General features: G+C 39.6%; 1 protein-coding gene across 1 annotated transcript in view; it reads right to left on the minus strand.

Annotated features, from left to right (window-relative positions):
- Positions 1 to 604: 604 nt before the first annotated feature.
- The window catches only part of CKMT2 (creatine kinase, mitochondrial 2), a 50,338-nt gene continuing 30,560 nt past the window's right edge, over positions 605 to 20,382 (minus strand). The window contains exons 3-10 of the mRNA XM_027864275.1: positions 17,562 to 17,760; positions 14,420 to 14,515; positions 12,270 to 12,491; positions 8,303 to 8,388; positions 7,088 to 7,211; positions 5,307 to 5,441; positions 3,529 to 3,654; positions 605 to 844 (exon numbers count right to left, since the gene is read on the minus strand). Of these exons, the coding sequence (XP_027720076.1) occupies positions 725 to 844; positions 3,529 to 3,654; positions 5,307 to 5,441; positions 7,088 to 7,211; positions 8,303 to 8,388; positions 12,270 to 12,491; positions 14,420 to 14,515; positions 17,562 to 17,760 (1,108 nt within the window). The 3' untranslated portion in view covers positions 605 to 724. The remainder of the gene's footprint in view (positions 845 to 3,528; positions 3,655 to 5,306; positions 5,442 to 7,087; positions 7,212 to 8,302; positions 8,389 to 12,269; positions 12,492 to 14,419; positions 14,516 to 17,561; positions 17,761 to 20,382) is intronic.

The following is a 20,382-nucleotide window of genomic DNA, read 5'->3' on the forward strand; positions in this document are numbered from 1 at the left end:
TTCTTCTGAGGTCATAGGCAAGTCCTGAAGTGCTTTGAAGAACATTGTGGAAAAGAATTAAAAGCTACATAGGTTGTGATGATGTCCTACTGATTGTAGGAAATAATTTTCAATACATTTTTGTGAAAACATTATCCTGGGTGAGCCAAGGAGAAACAACTATTTTCATTGAGATGAATATTCTGCATCAAAGTTTGGTGCAATGCTGAAATGAATGCACTTGATGAAGCAATGTAAGTGGATCTTCCTATTAGACTAGCCCAGCTAAATAAATTTCATATCCACTGATATTTTATCAGAGTCTGATTTCACCAGACATTCTATATTGCAATTACTAGTTAAAATCTTGACTATAGGTAACAGTCTTGGGAATAATCGCATCTTTATATTGCGTTCTTTGGATAGCCTTACAAATGTTAACATTTTCATTGCCTTAAAAATCCTTTGTATCCTGCTACATGTAATTGGGTATAGATTCATGATTGTCCTTGTTACCATAGTGACTTTAGAAAATAGGAACAAAACCACCATCACCATTGCAACCAAAAAACCTCACACACGACAAACCAGAGAAATTAGGGAGAGTTTTATTGTAGCCCTTGAGAATACCTACATTTGTACATTTGCTATGGCTACAGCAACTCTCAGTCTAGAGATTTATTTACGTTTTATTTCTGTCATACCAGCAGACAGAGTAAGGGGCAGGGATGGGGAAAGGGAAAAATCACTTCCTGCCAAACTGGGGGAGAGGGGGTGGCACTTTGATGTCCTGGCCTTTCTCCAGCTTCTTTTCACAATCCACCAGGTAATTGACTCCATCAATGACGATCTGGACAAGCTCAACCTTCAAGAATAAAAAAAGATGTATTATTTAATCCCATAAAAGGTGCATGTGCAACACTGATCAATACCATCAAGAGTGAGCTTAAATGAGCACTATATATCTCAGAGGATTTGACTTCACGATGCTCCTTCCCAGGTCTCTACAAGGGTTGGTAGGAAACTTGAGACCTTGAGCACGGAGAGGGGAGACCTTGACCCCATTACTCACCCACTACCTGTCCGCCTCAAATGTACCTCTTGGTCCTGTCCTCTCCTGTCTGTGTCTCTGTCCAACCCCCATGTGTCTGCCCCCATGTTTTCTCTGTTATACCAGGCCCCCACGTAGCTGGCCCCAGCCTCACTGTGTCTTTCTCTTCCTCTCTCACATGTCTTTGAATTGTGTGCCCCCCTCCCACTAGCACGCAGCCCCCTTCTTGCTTTCCTCCCTCCCTCCACCCCTCCCTTCTCTAGGTCCTTGGGTAAATTCGCACCAGGGAGAAATTGTTTTATATAGAGGTCTGCAGAACTTTCTGCTAATGTAAAGAGAGAAGTGTGTGTGTGTATATCCACACACATATACGTATATGTATATATGTGTATACACACATGCATATTATACACATACATATATAACTTTAAGATATTATATAAATGCTAGCTACTATGGCTATTATTTACATATTAGATTTCATTATTATATATTAATTTCTTGGGTCATGGCCTTTCTTTCGTACTTCAAGAAATTAGTTTCACATAGTTTATGCTTATTGGAGAGAATGTAAGAATAATAATAACAACAACAGACATAAAACATTTAAATGTTTGCACTATATATGTATATATATTATATATAATATTATATATATATAATACATATAATCTCTTTTGATCCTTGAAACACTCCTGTGAAATATGGACTATAGATATTATTATTCTCATTTTACAGGTGATGAAACAGAGACTTTGAGAGTTTAAGTGACTTTCCCATATCATATAGTTAGTAAGAGTCAGATTAGAAGGATTAAAAAGAGGTCTCTCCTGGCTCCTAGTCCAGGACTCTTTCCACAATACCATACTAGATTCAATTAAAGCTTGCTGCAGGGTAACTTAATAGACTTTTTTATAACTTCCTTGGACCTCAGTTTCCTTATTAGTAAAAATGTGTGAGTTGAAGCAGATGCTCTCTAAGGTTCCCTCTTACTCTAGAGTCAATGATTCTGTGGGGCAAGGCAGCCCGTGCCTGTAACTCCAGCTTCTAGGGAGGCTGAGCCTGCTGGACTTCTGGAGCTCAGGAATTAGGAGCTGTAGTGGGTTAAGCTAATCGGGTTCCTGCATTAAGTTTGAAATCAATATGGTGAGCCCCTGGCAATGAGGAGAGAGAGGGGTTGAGGAGAGCTCCAGGTTACCCAAGGAGAGGCAAGTTGGCCCAGGTTGGAAACAGAACTCGGGGCTGATCAGCAGTGGGATTGGGCCCTGTACTTCTAGTCTAGGTGAGATATGGATATTAAATATGAGATATTAAAAAATAAAAAACTTAAAAAGTGTGTGGTTGTATTTTTCCAAGAATAGCAAAGGGTCTCATACTCAGGTTCACAAAAAATTCTTCTCCATACTTACTGAAGAAGGAACTGGAGAAAATGGGATTATGTTGAAACATAAGGGATTTGACTGAGATATTATGAAGAATTTCCTAAAAGTGAATGTTTTTAGGTTTTAAACTATATTGCTTTTTTAAAAGTATTTTTAATTTATGGAATAAAACAAGCCTTTCCATAACATAGTACAATAAAAAAGATGATTGCACACGTAACCAAATCTACTATACACAACTTGCTATTCTTTTCAAACATACAACAAAATTATCATGTAAGTTTTTTTCCTTTTTTTCTTTCCTCCTTCCTCCCCCCACCCTAGAGATAACTACCATTAGACACAAATAGGTATATATGTAAAATTATTCTATACTTATTTCTATTTATTAGTTTTTGATAGTGTCTTTCTTCATGTGTCTTATATAGTTCATTTGTATATTAATAATAGACAAAATAGCTTATTTGCCCAAAGACATTCTTAAAACAATATTGATGTTACCGTATAAGCTATATTGCTGATAGAGATTGTGGAATCTTAGCTGAGCAAGAAAGGAAGAAGATTTTATGCCAACTACAACTCACAAATAACATACAACTTCATCTCTCTGGGACAGCTTATGAATGGCCTTGCCTGAAGGCAGATTGGATGAACAAAAATGATTCCTCATGGCACGAAGACCAAAATATTTCATTTGTTTCCCTTCCCTCAATCTGAGGTAGCATACATGCTCCCTGACTTCATGGTGGTAAATATAGTCATGTCTTTAGCAAAATAAATTTCCTCCTGCCAGGGTTTACTAGAATAGCTTGCTAGTTTATACAGTTGAATGATAATTTTACTGAGAATTTCCTTCTTTGTAAATTATCACTTTACATTGTGTTTAAGTTTCACATTATTTTTTTTTCATGTGTCAGAGGAACACCATAGAAAAAGCTGCTTGCTCAACACTTTACCAAAAATGGTAAATGTGACCTAGAAGGGAAAAAGTATAGCAAAGAGACCTCTAATTTTATAATCAAGAAGGAAATGTGTAATTTATCTCTATACTCTTTTTCTTCTATGAGTTAGTCTTTCAGATAGTTTGCTTAAAGGAAATAAGAGAGACATAATCACCTCTGATCGACCGATGCGATCTACGTTAGAGATATCATACACGTCTGCAACCGCTGCAGTGTCCACACCACCTGTTCCACGCTTCTGTAGCCTCAGATTCTCCAGGATCTTAGGAAAACGGGGATCCTAATCCAACAGATAATCACATATGGTTAATTGTATATGGGTCAAGGCAGATTCATTATTGTTAGAATAGCGATTCCAGAAAAAGCTAACAACAAGAGATGCTCCTAGACCTTTATTTTCCAGGTATCTAGATGTCTCCATATTTAATGTGTTCATCAATTGATTAATTTAAATCGCAAAGAGTTAAATCTCTTTATGCCACTTTCCAAGAAGGCAATGTTGAGTAATAATCATATTTTTAGAGTAGGAAGTAATTTTCTATAAACCAACGCAGAGTAGTTAATTTATTCACACAAGTAATGAATGAATGAATGAGAAAGCATTTATTAAGCCGAAACTCTGTAACAAGCGCTAGTTTGAGGGAAACATATATATGAGGTTTCGGCCGCAAGTCAGACAGTAAAAATGTCCAATTGTCCATAAGGTATTGTGGTAAAACAGGTGGCAATGGATCTTCTTTAGTGTTATTTCCATTAATAAACCATATCTCTTATTTTATTTGGAATCATCTGGCAGTGCCCAGGACTTAGGTAGTGAGAATTTTCTTCTCTAGGTCGTCAGTGGCTATGGCTGCTGAGCAGGTGGGGCTTCAGCACACTTCTTCCCAAGGGGTGCCTCTCTAAAGGATGGCTTGAGGGACAGGCTGGAACCATACCCAGTGTGGAGACAGGGTGGGAGAGCTGCTTTTCTCTGGGACCTTAGGTTTATCTGCCTGTTTGTGGCCTTTGGTGCGGAATTAGTACTTCTTAAATTGTGGGTCTCGATTCTATGCGGTCACGACAATTTTGCCAATAGTAAAAGGTTTTTGAATGTGCAATGAACAAAAATGAATTAAAAATCAAATTGAATCTGAGGTGTTTCTGGCGGCACTTGACCATGTTACATTGCGCAACTTCATTGCAGCCTTGGTTCTAAGCACAAAGCATACACACTTTACTGCTGTGCATGCCCTCAGGCCACACAGTGCCAATGAGAGCTGCTGAAATGCAGAAAGGGTCGCAAGTGGAAAAAAATTTAAGAAGCCCAGGACTGTGGATGATAAGCCCCTTCTCCATAGGGATTGCTCCTCTGAATGATGATTGGGAATAACTCTTAACAGTTATTTAACCTAAGAGATTAGGGCATTTTCATGTGTAGAGAATATGAGCAACTGCTTATGGGAAAAGAATTTTCTGTAGTTTAATAAACTGAGATGAGGGAGAGGCTGAAGGTAACCAGTTAGAGATGTCACAATTTGAAATTAATGAAAAAATATCCAAACACACCTTTATATCATTGAAAAACTCAAGATGATACAAATGAATATGATAACAAGTCAAGTAACTGAAAGATAACCTACTGGTGAATATGCCACTAAAGAGGATGCATTAGCATCTGTTTTTACATTGTACCCCCTAAGGACCACTGAAACTTTCCATCCAACTTGCAGCTGAAACCTGCTGCATATATTGTCTCCTCCTATTAGAATGTGAGTTGTTTAGAAGGTATACCCTCTAAAGAATGTTTGAACCTATAGTGGTATGCCCATGTCAGAGATGGAGAAAGAAAAGTTTTAGAGACTAATGAAATTATTTCTAAATTACTGTCCACCTCAGGCCATCGAAAGAATAGATCATGCCAGTGACAGATCTCTGACTTAGTCATTCACATACCTTACTGAGCTTTGGGATTCTCACATGGACACCAGCTCGTAATCCGGTTCCAAGGTTGGAAGGACAGGTCAGGACATACCCTAGGCGTTCATTCCACATGAACTCCCAGCCTCGACCTTTGATTAATCTTTCCACCTACAAGCAGAAAAATTAACAAATGTAAGGATGCAATATGGTCTATGTTAGGAAAGGTGAGGTTCATTTTTAAGTATCTACCAAAGTGCTGTATAAGGTTGCCCCAGATGATATCAGAAAAAATACATATTAGACTTAGGCTAATTACTGACAACAAGTTTAATATATATTAACAGTGGGATCCAGCTACCTATAAAAAGTGTTTATTAACCCTAAATGCTGCATTAATGGATTATAATGTCTAGCTCAGTGGCTCTTCACCTTTTTGATGATTTGGAACCCTTTAGCAGTCTAGTGAAACCTACAGACCCCTTCTCAGAATAATGTCTTAAAATGCATTAAATAAAATATATAGGATTATAAAGAAAATTAATTATATTAAAATAAAGTTCTTTCTAAGGAGAGAACTCTCTCTCTCTCTCTCTCTCTCTCTCTCTCTCTCTCTCTCTCTCTCTCTCTCTCTCTCTCTGTATATATATTTGTATATATCTAGAATTCCAGGTCTAGCTCAAGCAAAAGAACAAGTCCATTATACAATATACTGCCCAGCCTACATGTAGAGTATTGTGCTCAGTAGAGGGTATCATGTTTTAAGAAAACTATTGACAAACTAAATTGTGCCTAGAAGAGGGCAACCATGATGGTGAATGGTCTGAAAGCTGTGTGGTATGAAACTGAAGGGTTGAAAGAACTGAGAATGTTTAGCCTGGGAACAGAAGAAAGCTTAGGAAGGGAATATGGTAACTACTTTCAAACAGTATGAAGAAAAGAGAGTAGGTTTATTCTGTGTTGTTCCAAAGCTCAGATCATGTATTTAAATGTTGAAGTTATAGGGAGATTGATTTTAACTCGATAAATGGAAAAACTTTTAAGAATGAAGTTGCCTCAAAATCTAATGGACTATATCTCAAAATAATGAGCTCTTCATTAACTGGAGATATTTAGGCAAAGGCAAAATGACCTTCTCTGATAGGGCTGTTTTCGAAGGGATATCTTTATTGGGTGGAAGGTTGAACTAGATGACCTCTAAAGTCCCTTCAGTGCAACCACAATTATGACATGTCTTCCATTTACAGAGCATTATCCGGGACCCTGAGCAAGACGAAAAGTTTATCTGAGACATAGTACCTAACCTCATGGAGTTTATAGTCTAGTATAAGATTTTATAGTTCTACATGTTTAAACTTAATAACATCAGAATCAGAATGTAAAACTGATTTTTAAAAAGAAATCCACTGGGATTAATGGCAGCACAAGAAGTTAGTTGTTGGGTCAGTTATTGATTGTATCCTATGATGTCACTTAAGTTGACCTAGCTGAAATGGAAATTAGGAAAAAATCCAGTAGACCATTGGCTCACCTACACTGTCCTAGAATGGGAAGGGAAGTGGAGTGGTCAACAATTGAGCTTGGGCTTTCGTAAGATCTCCTCTTAGTTCCACCTCCTAACAACAAAAGGCTATCACTAATGCTGATGGATGTCCTAGGAGGCCATCTTACCCTAACAGAATTTGCCTTCCTTGTTTCCTGGAGGGAGTTTGCCCAGTCATGCAGGTCTCTCCAGTGCCTCCCACAGGCTTCTTAGAAGTATGAAAAGTTAAAAATGTAATATTTTAAAGACTTATTACCTAAAATAATATTATTACCTCTTTTAATCCACGACAGAATCGCTCAAATACTCTCTTCATATTTCCTCCTTTTTCCATAGAGATTACCCTGGTGTGATCTTCCTCATTAATCCAGATGAGAAAGGTCTTATCATAATTGTGCCTGACAAGAAGAAGAAATTTAAGACTTGGGTTGCTTTATTTCAAACCTATGAACAATTCCAGTTTTTCTCAACAAGTTGATTGCTTCCTTTAAACTTCCCCCTTTCCTGGAAGGCCCTAATCTTTCTTGATTATGCCTGCATAAGTAGAACAAAATAATGTTCCCTTGACAGGGTGAAGGATAAGAGCTATTGAATGAAGCCCTTCATGATTTCCCTCCTTTGCCCCCGGGAACATCCCTCCCATCTCCTCAGAACAGGACGACCATAATTTGACTGGGGCACACCTGTTTGCAGCTGCACTAGAAATGACAGTAAGTATTCTAGCAAATCAAACTAAAGTTTAGTTACTAAACCCTTGTGCTGCTAAGAGAATAAGGTGAAAGAAAGTGAAAATTTCTGAAAAAAAAAAAAATTCTCCCTGAATCTCAGAATGTTCAGCATACCAAAAAAAAACCAAAACACACAAAAACAAAAACCCACAAATTTCACACATTTGTGTTACCTGGTACCTGCTTTGCTTAATGTGGGCTCTGTGCTTTCCTACCTGGGTTCCTTCATTTATAAAGGGCTGGTAACAGACCAGGGTGACTGAATCAAATTAGACACTTAAGGAAGAAAACTGGCAGTTAGCCAAGATAAAAATGGTTGCAAGTTTGGTAGCCACTTCTTTTAGGGTGAGCTTTATCAGAGCTTTTTGCTTCACTTTAGGGCAAACTTATTGGTAGTAATCTGAACGTTCTCCATTGCTTTTCATTCTTGCTTAGACACATTCCATGAAAATGACTCAAAGGGAGTAAAGTGCCATAAAGTAGGTGCCTCCACACCTGGAAAACCAATTTTTTTTTTGCCTCAATTTTTGCAGCAATGTTTCTCATGCAGAATACATGCAAACCAGTTCAACTTCTTTCAATTCATGGAACCATCACAATACTTACAAACGCACATCAAAATCTGTTTTCTCAATTTAGCTGAAGCTGAGCATGCCATAAACTGCAGAGCACAACAGTTGCAAGGTTAGGATAAGCCAGGTGATCTATTAAAAGATCCTTCACACATAAAGCACATGTATTTAATATAGTATGTGCCGTACCAGATTCCCCTGGCATCTGGCCAGTCTCGGGCCATCCCTGCACATGTTAGCAATGGAGATACTGGCTTATCGAATAGAAAGTGATCCTGCAAGCCAAAATGTACATGAGAGAGAAAGATTGTTGAGAATAAGCAGGGCATAAAATGCTATTTCCTTCCAGTTTCTCAGATCTGAAAGATGAAAGATTCATCACTAGTTCATCTTCCTCCTTCCAACCTCTAAATGTGTTCTCAGAATCTCAGTCCTCAGCCTCCTCCTTTATCTCTATTTTCCCTTGGCAATCTCATTCACTCCCATAGCTTCCTATATCACTTCTATGCAGATGACTTTCAAATTTATTCATCCAGGCCAGAGGCTCCCAAATTATTTGGCCTACCAACCCCTTTTCTAAAAAAAAAAAAAAAAAAAAAAAATTACTCAGTACCTCCCTGGAAATCTTTAACCCTTTAATGTTTTTTTAATTGCATCATTTCAAAAAATATAAAATATATTTTTAAATGATGCACCTTAAATTTAATAATTTATTGTAAATTTGTTTTTTCCCCATTGAAATTTTGATGATGCAATATTGCTTCATGTAACTATATAGCATCACATTGAAAACAAGTAATTACATGCACATATTCCTACCAACGCATACTGGACTTCCCAACAATGTGCAACACACTCACCCGCCAACACTTGCTTGTTAAGACCTGTTGGCAGACTTGACCACTGATTGGTTACAACTTGCATTTTGTGTATTTATTTGGAAAATAATGTAATCACTATGACTTTAACTCTGTTACACAACAGATGAAACACGTACAAATAGTTTTTCAAAATTTTCTTATCTTCTCTTCTTTCCTTATGCTTCCACTGCCCCCTTATTTTTATTCAATGCTCCCCAATTGCACCCGAGGCCATTACTACCCCCTTCCCTCCTACCCCCCACCCTGATTGTTCCAGCTCCCCCCACGGGGCAGTCTTGCCCACTTTGGGAACCAGACTAATCTCTTTTCAGATCTTTTCCCCAATTTCCAACTGCCTAGTGAACATCTGGCCCAAATGTCCTTTGGATACCTCAAACTCAACGTGTATAAAACCAATTCCATATTTCCTATTCTTGTTTCCTTATAGTCACCTAGCCTCCAAGCCCTAGAGCTATCTTTTACTCTTTCTTCTTCCTCACTCTCTATGATCAATAAGTTGCCAGTTGTCCGTTTTGCCCCCATGACATCTCTTATACCCATCTCCTACCAACAGCCAAGCTCAGACTATTATTGCTTGCATGGACTATTGTAGTAACCTCCTAATTACCTCCAGTCTCTCTCTAATCATTCTGCACACAGCTGCCAAAATAATCCTCTATACACACAGGTCTGACCTATGTCACTCCTTTGCTTAACTTTCATCTCACATAAACTCCAAAATGGTCTTTACCTTTGTACAGTCCCATAAGCTGCTCATACCTAACATTCCTTCTTTCCAGGTCTCCACCTATTGAAATCTTTCTCTTTTTCCGAAGTCATGTCATTTCCTTCAGGAAGCCTTTCCTATCTCCCCACACTGTCTCCCCAACCCAGTTGAAATTTTTCTCTCCTTCCTCAGATTTTCTTATAGGACATTGATTAGATTTCTTTCATCTTTTTTTGGGGGATGGTTTCATGAAAGCCTTTATTAACTTGAGGAAGCAGTTCCATGTTCTCATCCTGGCCTGGCCCCTGCTGAATGATTAAATTGTTCATGTGAGCTCCAATTGGCTATGTTTCTTATATGTCCAGATCAGAACAATGAACATACCTTTCCGTGCTCTTTCTAAGGTGGTGGGGCAGAAAGTTGGGAGAGAGGGATACTTCTTGGTGAGGGAAGAAAGAGTAGGGGGAATTCTAAAGGGAAACATCTCCTTACAAGGCACAAACTGGGACAGTATTGGAACAAGATCCTTTATTGTCAGGAGAGAATGTTTCAGAAGATCCCGTAACTGCTGGGGGCAGGATGGAGGCTCTAAATGCCATAGATGAACCCTGCACTGAACAACCATCTTCTCTCCCAGGGAAGTTGCCTGATGTCTGTGGTGTGTATTCTGTGGTGCCTATCTATTATTGCTGTTCCAGCCCTTGTTAGGTACATGCCAATCCTTTCCAGGAATTTTTCATTTCTCAACTTAAGGTCATGATCCTGAAATCCAAACCCCAGTTAAAAAAACAAAAACAAAAACAAAAACCTTAATACCTTAAGCTGCTGGTCTCCAGAGTGGGGGTTGGGGCCTCCTAGTGGCCATGACTTACCCCAAGAGGCCTGACCCACAACAAACAATGATTTAGAGGGTGAGAAGATGAGTCACATCCTACCTTTCCCATTATACCCAATCATGGGGCTTGTCTCCAATACAGCTTCACTATCCTTATCCCCTAACTCACCCCTGCCACAGTGGAATCTCCTAAACTCCGTCTTTCTGAGTCTCACAGCAATTGCTCAGAGCACTTCTAATCTAACCCCTACCAGGCACCCTCAGCAGCAACTATGCAGGTACCATTGGAAAGTTCCAGTCCCTTCCCCCAGCGTACCCACATCCTTGCTTCACAGATCACCTTGTGGCTCTGGTAGAAGCCCCTTGAAGAATGGGCCAGTGATCAGAGAATAAGAGCCCTGCCTCCCCCATTTTCATTTTGTTTGGATCAGAGGATAATCAGATATGACTGGATTGTGACAGACTTCAGAATCTCACGATGCCATCTTTCATTCCAAACCTAACCCTCACCAAACCTTGCTATCAGTATCAAAAGCACCACCACTCTTCTAGCCACCCAGTTCACAACTTCAGCATCATCTTTGACTCATTTTCCCTCGCTCCACACAGTCAATTGCCAAATCTCGTTATTTCTACCTCCTCATTTCTTGTATCTGTCCCTTTCTCTTTATCCACACAGTCACCACCACCACCCTAGCTCAAGCTCTAATTTCCTCTCTGCTGGAGTTTTACAATAGCCTTTGAAATGGTCTCTTTGCTTCAAATCCCCCTTCTCTCCAATCCTTCCTCCAGATTCTCCTCAAACACAAGTCTGCTCATGTCTCTCCACTTCTCACTAAACTTCAGTGGTTTCTTACTGAATAACTCTCAGTTCACGTGGTATTTTACTTTTATCTCCTTTCAAAATTTCTATTTTTGTATAGAAATTTTATAATATACAGACTTATTATGATAGTAATTTATAAATAAATATACATTTATTGGGAGGAAATTTCAAAAATGTTTTATTGCTAAGGGTGCATAATCCAAAATTTTGAAGACTGCTTCCTTGAGCTCCTATTGGTCATTAAGATCTTGTCATTAATCAGTTTCCTCCACTAAAGTCCAACTCCAATGCCTCATCACAACATAGAAGTGATCCTGGGCTCTCCAAAGTGGTACTTGCAGAAAATAACTTTGTCAGGTCCTATCAAGCTAAAAATTTGTGAGTAGAAGCTTGGTGATAGTCTGTATGTCTGCTGTCAAGACCAGTCGGCATTTGGAGAGGGTCCTCACCAAATGGTTCATGTCAGAACAAGTTTTTCAACCACACATCTCACGAAGACTGTCTGAAAAGATAGTGCAGAGTTGCAATCTGCTTAGGCGAAAGGAATACATACCCTCATGGGCCAAATCACGAATCCTTGAAGGATACTTGTCCATTAATACATTTTCATCTCTGGGCAGTTGGGATGTAAAACCATACCTTTACTCCTTTCTCTAAACTCAACATACTTAAGATTTATGAGAAATATTTAAGTGTTCAGAGTCTTTATTTTATTTTTATTCTGAGAACAAAGCAGTGGTAATTCTGCCTTCTGATTATCTCTCTCTGGGGTGGATTGGCAACCTCCCTCAGTTTTGAACAGGACTATCTGGGTACCAGAAAAGCTACAGGAAGGAGAGATGGTGAATTACAAAGACATCAAATGTATAAAATCTCCACCTCCTACACCCCTACCCTGGGTTACTCACATCAATGAGCTGTTGCTGTTCCTGCTCAGTCATTTCAGTCAGCTTGTAGTACTTCCCAGCCAGGTCTCCCTTGAGCCCTTCCAGGGCGGCGATAGCGACACTCTCTACCTCTCTCCTCTCCGCCCGGGAGCAGGCTGGAGGCAGGCTAAGTCCACGGATACTGCGTCCTGTGCGGACTCGGGATGACAGAACGTAGTGCTCGTCAAACTGCCCCTGGGTGATCTAAACAGAGGAAATGCAATGTCTCCCACGCACCACAGCTCACAGACCCCAGAGTGCTCAGTACAGTCTTATGTTAGATTTTCCCATCCTGCCCCTGCCTCCCATTCAAAGGGTGCAGCTGTTGCTTTGCTCAACTGTACACTCTTCCCATGAATCATGGGCCACAGCCAGCATCCCTTGGGTACCGTAACATTGGATTGTTGGATCGATTTGATGAATGAGTTTGTTCAAAAACTCTTAGAATACTAGCACACTGGGACAGCCTTTGAGGTCTGAGCGGCACATTTGTGACAACATGCAAGTCCTTTGAACTTCAATGGACCTGAGATCTTGTCAACACGGCCACTTCCTCAACTAACGGAGATCACGAATCATCCACTTATCTCATTTTCAGTGATTTTTGGCCATGTCCTTCTGTAAATACTCATAAGGGGTCCACTCAACATACTAAGGGCCTTCTAGTTCTTCTAATATTATGTGGATACCATTGGATCACATGGACTGACTGAGACAGCTAGGTGGGATAGTGGATAGAGCCCTGGGCAGAAGACCTGAGTTCAAATCCAGTCTCAGACATTTTCTGGGTGTACGATCCTGGAAAAGTCATTTAACTTCTCTTTGCCTCTGTTTTCTCAACTGTAAAATGGGAATAATAACAGCACCTACTCTAAGGATTGTTGTGAGGATCAAATGACTTATTTGCAAAGCACCTAGGATGATGCCTGGCACTCAGTAGGTACTAGATAACTACTTATTCCCTCCCCCACCTTTGACTATTCCTCACTTTTGCCACGTGATCAACCCACGTTCTTTCCCATCATCCTTCTCTCTGATTACTGCTTTGGTCAGTCAAATGGCTGCCAGATACTGTGCTAAGCAATAAAGATACAAAAAAAGGTTCAAAATGCTTTAAACAATGAATAGGAAATTAATGGAAATTATTAGGACTAGTAAAGCCTTTGTAAATAGTTTTATAAAAGGTTTAGATAAATTGACTAATACATGAGAAAACTAAAGCTATATCCTAAGTATAAGTACATTATATTTATATATAAAATAAATATATTCCTAAATAAAGATATCCTAAATATAAATGTTTGGAATCCATGTCCATAGAGCTTTACCATTTGAAACTGTTTTCATGTACATCTTCCTTGAGCCTCACAACCACTCTGGGAGGTAGATAGGGCATTTATTATTTCCCCCGTTTTACAGATAAAAGCACTGAAGTCAAGAGAGGTAATGATAATTTTACAATTTTATACAGTGCTTTAAGATTTGCAAAATGTGTTAATGCATTATCTCATTTGAACCTTACAATGATCCCGAGATTAACTATCCTCATTTTATAAAGGGGAAAATTGAGACTCAAAGAAGTTAAGGACTTGTCCTAAATCTCACAGCTGGTAAATACCTGAAGCAGAATTTACACCTAGATCTCGGCTCCAAACCCATCCAGCACCTTACCCATGAGGCCATGCTCATAACTAGGTCAGGAGTATATAGCAAGGAAGTGGCAGAAGTAAGGACTCACACGAGATCTTCTCCATATTAATCTCATACTTTTTCTCTGATACCACAGCCTCAAGGAAGACTTACAAACATGTTCCCTGGTGCCACTCTCGAAGATATGAAAGGGGGTTGTCTTCCTTTGTATTTCCAGTACTTAACACACTGCCTGGCACATAGTAAGCACTTAAATGCTTGTTGATTGACTGACAGATTGTATGGAACATGGGCCTAGGCTTGATCCAGACCCATTAAATGGCATTAAAGTCTAGGGATTTTTGTATCTCTTCAGGTCCCTCTGTAAGAATACGCATGATAAAAAAACAAACAAACAAACAACCTCCCAAAAAAGCCTTCAACTCAGCTCAGCTACATTGTGGGAAAGTGAACCATGGGGGCAGGTGCTGGGCTGGACATACCTTGGATGCATCCAGGTCAGTATGGTGCTTCATCACTGTTGGGTCATAGCCATTGTGCCTTAGCTTAATGACTGGGTCAAAAAGCTCTGCAAAAACCTGTAGAGGGGAAAGTACAACAGCTTAACAATCATTTTTCCTTTCTCCTTTTACCCAGAGGCTGACACAAGCTAGAGCCTCCATTTATGAAGGTCCCTTTCCTCCCTTGAATTCCTAGGCTATCGATGTTGTTATTCGTCCTTCACTCTTGAAAACAACCAATGATATCAGGAAGGTTTTGCCATGACTTGCAAGTAAACTGGATTTAAGTGACGCAGGGCTATGCAAAGTCACCAGCCTCACTCTTTCCTCTGGAGCCATCTGGGTCCAGTAGCAAGGCATAGATCAGGAAGACTGGAGATGCCCCTGGATTCAGTGGGAGACTTTGTCCTTTTTAAACTAAGGTCTTTCCCAGGTCTCAGTCTGTCTGAGGCAATGACCATTCAGTAATTAAGGCTAAGTATGAAATGAGGCAAAAAAAAATGTCCTCTTTTATATAGTAAAAAAAAAAAATCAATCTGGGAGGGGAAGACCCTCAGGGTTTCTGGCCAAAACAGAAACAATTGCTATTTACACTTACTCTCAGCCATTAAAACCAAAACAATGATCAAATGAGGCTTGGGCTGGGACCTACTGTTGTCCAATCAGTGAGAGCCAGCGTGATTTGGTTTGAAGGCATGATCTTAAAAAAAAGCAAACAAACAAAAGAAAAGAACAAGAAAACAAAGAAAAGAAAAGAAATCTAGCCTGTAAACCCCAAGATATCTTTTAAGGTTTCTGCAATCAAAATTTATATTCCTTTGGTCACAGTACCCTTAATAAAGATATGATTCCCTATGTGGCCAGAGGAAGAGGGTGGAAAGGAGGACAGGAAGGAGGAAGGGAGGAGGGAAGGAGGCAAGGAGGGAAAGAAGGAAGCAAAGAAGGAAGGAAGGAAGGGAAAAGGAAGGAAGGAAGAGCGATTGATAGGAAGAAAATAGATGGTGGTTTTCTTTTCTAGGAAGAGTCACCTACATTTGCCTCCACTGCCTCATCACACATTTATTCCTTAGGTCCCTACAGTCCAGTTTCTGTCCTCATGAAGGGTCACCAAGGATGTTCTACTCAACAAATCCAATGACCTATATTCAGTCTTCACTCTCCTTGACCTCTTTGCATCATTTAACACTGTTGGCCACCTCCTCTTTCTTGATAGTCTCTCTTCTTGTTACTTTCATGATCTTGTATTGTTATGGTTCTCCTATTTTTCTCATCACTCCTTAGCATAGCTATTTCCCAAGGTTCTCTCCTGCCCCCTTGTTTTCTTTCTTTTTCTCTTCCTCTTGCCGATATCATCCTCTTCCATGACTTTAGTAAAAATCTCAGAAAATTACTCCCCAATCTCTATAACCAATATCTTACTCATCCTTGAGATCTAGTCCTCCATTTCCAATCATCTAGTGGATAGCTCTACTCACAAGTCCCTCCCAAACCTTAAATTCATCATATTGAACACTTAACATAGTCTTTCTTCTTGAACACTTTTCTCTCCCTTACTCCTCTACTTCTGGTGATGACACCACCGTTCTTTCATTTCCTCAAACTCAGTGCCTCAGGATCAACCTTGACTCTTCTCTCTCAGCCTTCTCATCTCCCACCCATCAGAACCTTGGACTTTGACCCTGGGTCCCTCAGCTCTGAGAGATGCCTTATCTTGCTGAGACCAGGCTTTCCTCACCAACCACTTCCCAGTCATCTCCACATCATGCCAGCACCCCCTTTTCTCTCCATTACCCCTTCATACATTGTCTTCTCCCCTTAGAATGTAAGTTCCTTGAGGGCAAGGACTGTCCTGCTGTCTATATTTGTATCTCCTGTGCTTAGTATAGCACCTGTCACAAAGTAAGCATTTTAATAATGATCTATCTATCTATTACAGTCAACAAACATTATTAAGTACAAACTATGTGCCAGACACTGTGCTAAGTGCTAGGAATACAAAAAGAGGCAAAGGACAGTCCCTACCCACTAGAAGTTTACAATCTCTCTCTCTCTCTCTCTCTGCCTCACTCCTATACAATCAGTTGATTGTCAATTCCACTTTCACATTATCTCTTCTATCCATCCCTTAACTTAATCTCTTAATTCCCACTACAATCATCCTAGTTCAAGCCTTATCATAATATCTCACCTGGATTAATATAATTAATATAATTAGCCTTCCTGCCCCAAGTCTATCGCTTTTGCAATCACTTCACACCCAGATAAGCTTCCTAATATAATACTTCGGTGTCTCAAACACTGCCTGCGCAACAAAGTTTAAAGTCCTTATTCTGGCATTCAGGGAGCTCAATAATCTTTATTCACAAACACTTTTCTAATCTTGTTTCATACTATTTCTCTTTTACATGGCTATTTCCAGCCAAGTTGGACTACTCAAGGTCCTTATCCTTGTTCTGCTCTTTCTAGTCACGAAAGGCTTTGCTCAAAATATCCCTTAATGTCTAGAATGGACTCCACTGTCTTCCCCACTTCCTTCCTTAAAATCCCTCGTTTTCTTCAAGGCCCAACTCAGGTACCATTTCCTCCATGAAGCATTCTCTGGTTATCCTGCTAAAAGTGATCTATCTATTCCTCCTCAGATATCTCATTAACACTTTGTCTGAGCCTTTCCTTTTCACTGTTCACATTCTGACTTATATTACAGGTTTTGGCATACATTTTTATGTCCCTTATTAGATTGTGAGCTCCTTGGGGAATATGTCTCTGTCTTATTTCATTTTTATATCTCTAGGGACCAGACAGGTGCCAAATAAATGTTAGCTGAATTGAATTGACAAAATCACACCACTTAGCCACGGAATATATTTCTCAGCAGGAGGAATACTGTTCTTTCTTCAGCAAATGAAATACAAACCGTGGGAACTGTAGATTACATCTTCCAGAATATAGTTGCGCACAGTTCATCCCTTTGAAAAGTAAATGGAAACTAGAATTATTTGCCCAAATCATCCTAAGGACCCTCCCTGGTGCTGTGGGATCCAAATGCACCCTTTTAATCTGCCTTCAAGTAGAATGACAGCTGAGCCCTTAGGAGCCCCTCGAGATAAGAAACCAACAGCTTTACCTCATAAGACTCCTCATCGCCAGCCACCATGCCTACAGTTTTAATGAAGGGATGGCCAGGGTTGTCCACACCAGTCTGGATACACTGGTCCAGGGTGTAGCCGTTGGGTGTCATCTTGTCCCGCAGCCTAGCATAGATGGCTGGGGTGAGACACTCAGCCATGCAGTTGTTATGCTTGCGTAGGTCAGGATAGTCAGCGCTGTACGAAGAGGAAAACACAAGCGTTCGGTGGGGATGCATTTTGGGAACCATTTCCTGGCTTGGGTAACTCACAAATAAGAAAAGGGTTAGGGATGGGGGTGGGGGTGGGGGAATGGGAGGGAGAGGTATTGGGAGATGGAATAGGCTTTTACCCATTACCCATTTTCCTACTATGCATCAGAAACAGCATCCACAGAAAATAAGGGGAACATTTGGCTGCTCAGGGAAAAAAAAAATGAATTCAGGAGCCAAAGTTAAAAACATAAGTAGCTCAAATGTACTATTTATCATGGAAAGAAAGTGATGTTTCTGCTTGAGGAAACTCATTATTGTGAGCTGTCTGCCATAGCCCTAAAGATATGGCTAATAAAGAAAAAACAGGAGAGGACAGACCAAAAAATTAAATTAACACTATAGGTCATTTTTTAATCTTGTCTTTAAAAAATGTTAAAGTTCCAGCAATAGCTAGAACATTGTATAAAATATATTGCATGTATAATCTCATTTGATCACCAACCAACACTGTGTATATGCATATACATATATACCTACACATACATATATATGCACATTCACATATATCCACACATACATATATATGCATATACATATATACCTACACACATACATATGCATATACACACATACCTACACACACATATATGCATATATATACCTACACGTACATATATGCATATATATATACCTACACCTACATATACATATATAAATATATACATATATATATTTTTTTTTCAGGGCAGTTATAGCCTGATGGAATTTGGTCCCAGGTTGCCTGAGTTTTGATCCAGGAATAATTGTACTTATAACACACTGAGAGGCAGTGTGGTATAGTGGAAAGACCACAAGCTCTAAAGTCAAAACACCCAGGTTCCAGTCTTATTTATGACACTCCCTGTGTGACTTTGGTTAATTCATTTAACATCTTTGGGCCTTGGTTTTTTGATTTATAAAATGAAGGCATTAGACTTGATTGGCCTCTGAGGTCCCTTCCAATTATCTAAGAATAGCAGTAATCATGATAATGATGACAACAACATCAAATGATAATAGTATTTATAAAATTGTTAAACAATTAAATTGTTAATGTATTAATTTGTTAAATTATTACATAATAATTTTTAATATAGTGCTTTAAGGTTTGCATATCATTTGATACATATTATCTCATTTGATCCTCACAACAACCCTAGGGGCTATATCATTCCCATTTTATAGATGAGGAAACTGAGATAGGCAGAGGTTAATGACTTGCCCAGGGCCATACAGCTAGAAAATGTTTGCAACTTCCAACTAATTTTAGTTCAGTTCTCTTGGTTTAGCCCAGAAAAACAAAACAAAAAAAACAAAAAACTAGAAACTAAAAACCCAGTGCCAAGGTTCTGTGATATGCCTGTCAAAAAAAAAAAATCATCTGGCATAACTGCTTCCTGTCTGCTTCCTGTCTACTCTAATACTGAGATTTATAACCTAACTAGATTATGCACGATAGTCATAACTTTTAAGTAAAGATACTTAAAGATAGCTATCACATCTTACTTCAGTTTTCTTTTCTCTTCTTCCTTCAACTAACATTCATAGCTCCTATTCCAAGTTTGCCCGCCATTCTGCTTCTCTCCTCTGTATGTCCTTGTTTGTACATGTGGCCTCCAGAACCGAGCACAATGCTTCCTATGTGGCCTGACCAGAGCCTGCTACAGTGGGGCCTGTCCCTTCATCTTGAACCCTGTGCTTCTGTTAGTGAAGCCTGACAGTTTTGGGGTTTTTGGCTGCCATGTCACATTACTGACTCAGTTGATCTTTCAGCCCACTAAAAGCTCCAAATTCTTTTCACAGGAACAGTTTTGTAGTAGCCGCATCCTCGTCATGTACCCACGCAATTGATTTTTTGAGCTCAAATGTGATATTACATTTGCCCCTGTTAAAAATCATCTTTTCACATTTGGCCTATCATTTCAGCCCATTGAAATCTCTTTGGATCCTAATTCAGTCACCCAGTGTATCTGTCATCTGTCCCTCCTACCCTCACATAATCTGCACACTGGATAAGCGTCCCAGTTGTGACTTTACACAAATCATTCACAAAAAATGTTGAAGAGAACAAGACCAAAGAGTGATCTATGGGGCCCTTCACTAGAAGCCACCCTCCTTAAGCCCACTAGTCTAGTTGTCATCATCATCATCAGTGCTTCACATTATCCCATTTGAGCCTCACATCAACTCTGGGAGGTAGGTACTATTCATATGCCCTTTCTACAGGTGATATTTTATCATATGATAAAATTTCATTTTAAACTGAGGCAGACAGAAGTTAAATGACTTGCCCAAGGTGATACAGCTAGTATGTATGTGAGGTCTATTTTGAACTAAGATCGACCCAGTGCTCTATCCACTGTGCAACCTAGCAGCCCAAGTCATTAAACCTTATGTAGCCCACATCTCTCCTTCTGGTTGTTTTGGGAGAGACTCCGTCCAATGCTTTGCTGAAATTCAGGTAGACTATCTCTCTAGTGTTGCCCTGACTCATCTTTAAGTACTGGAAGGATTCTCACATGGAAAAGGATGTTGAAGGCAGCTAGCTATGAGCTGACCTGGCCTT

Source organism: Vombatus ursinus, unplaced genomic scaffold (assembly GCF_900497805.2).
Source record: "Vombatus ursinus unplaced genomic scaffold, bare-nosed wombat genome assembly UNPS02014774.1, whole genome shotgun sequence".
In the NCBI taxonomy this organism is placed as follows: domain Eukaryota; kingdom Metazoa; phylum Chordata; class Mammalia; order Diprotodontia; family Vombatidae; genus Vombatus; species Vombatus ursinus.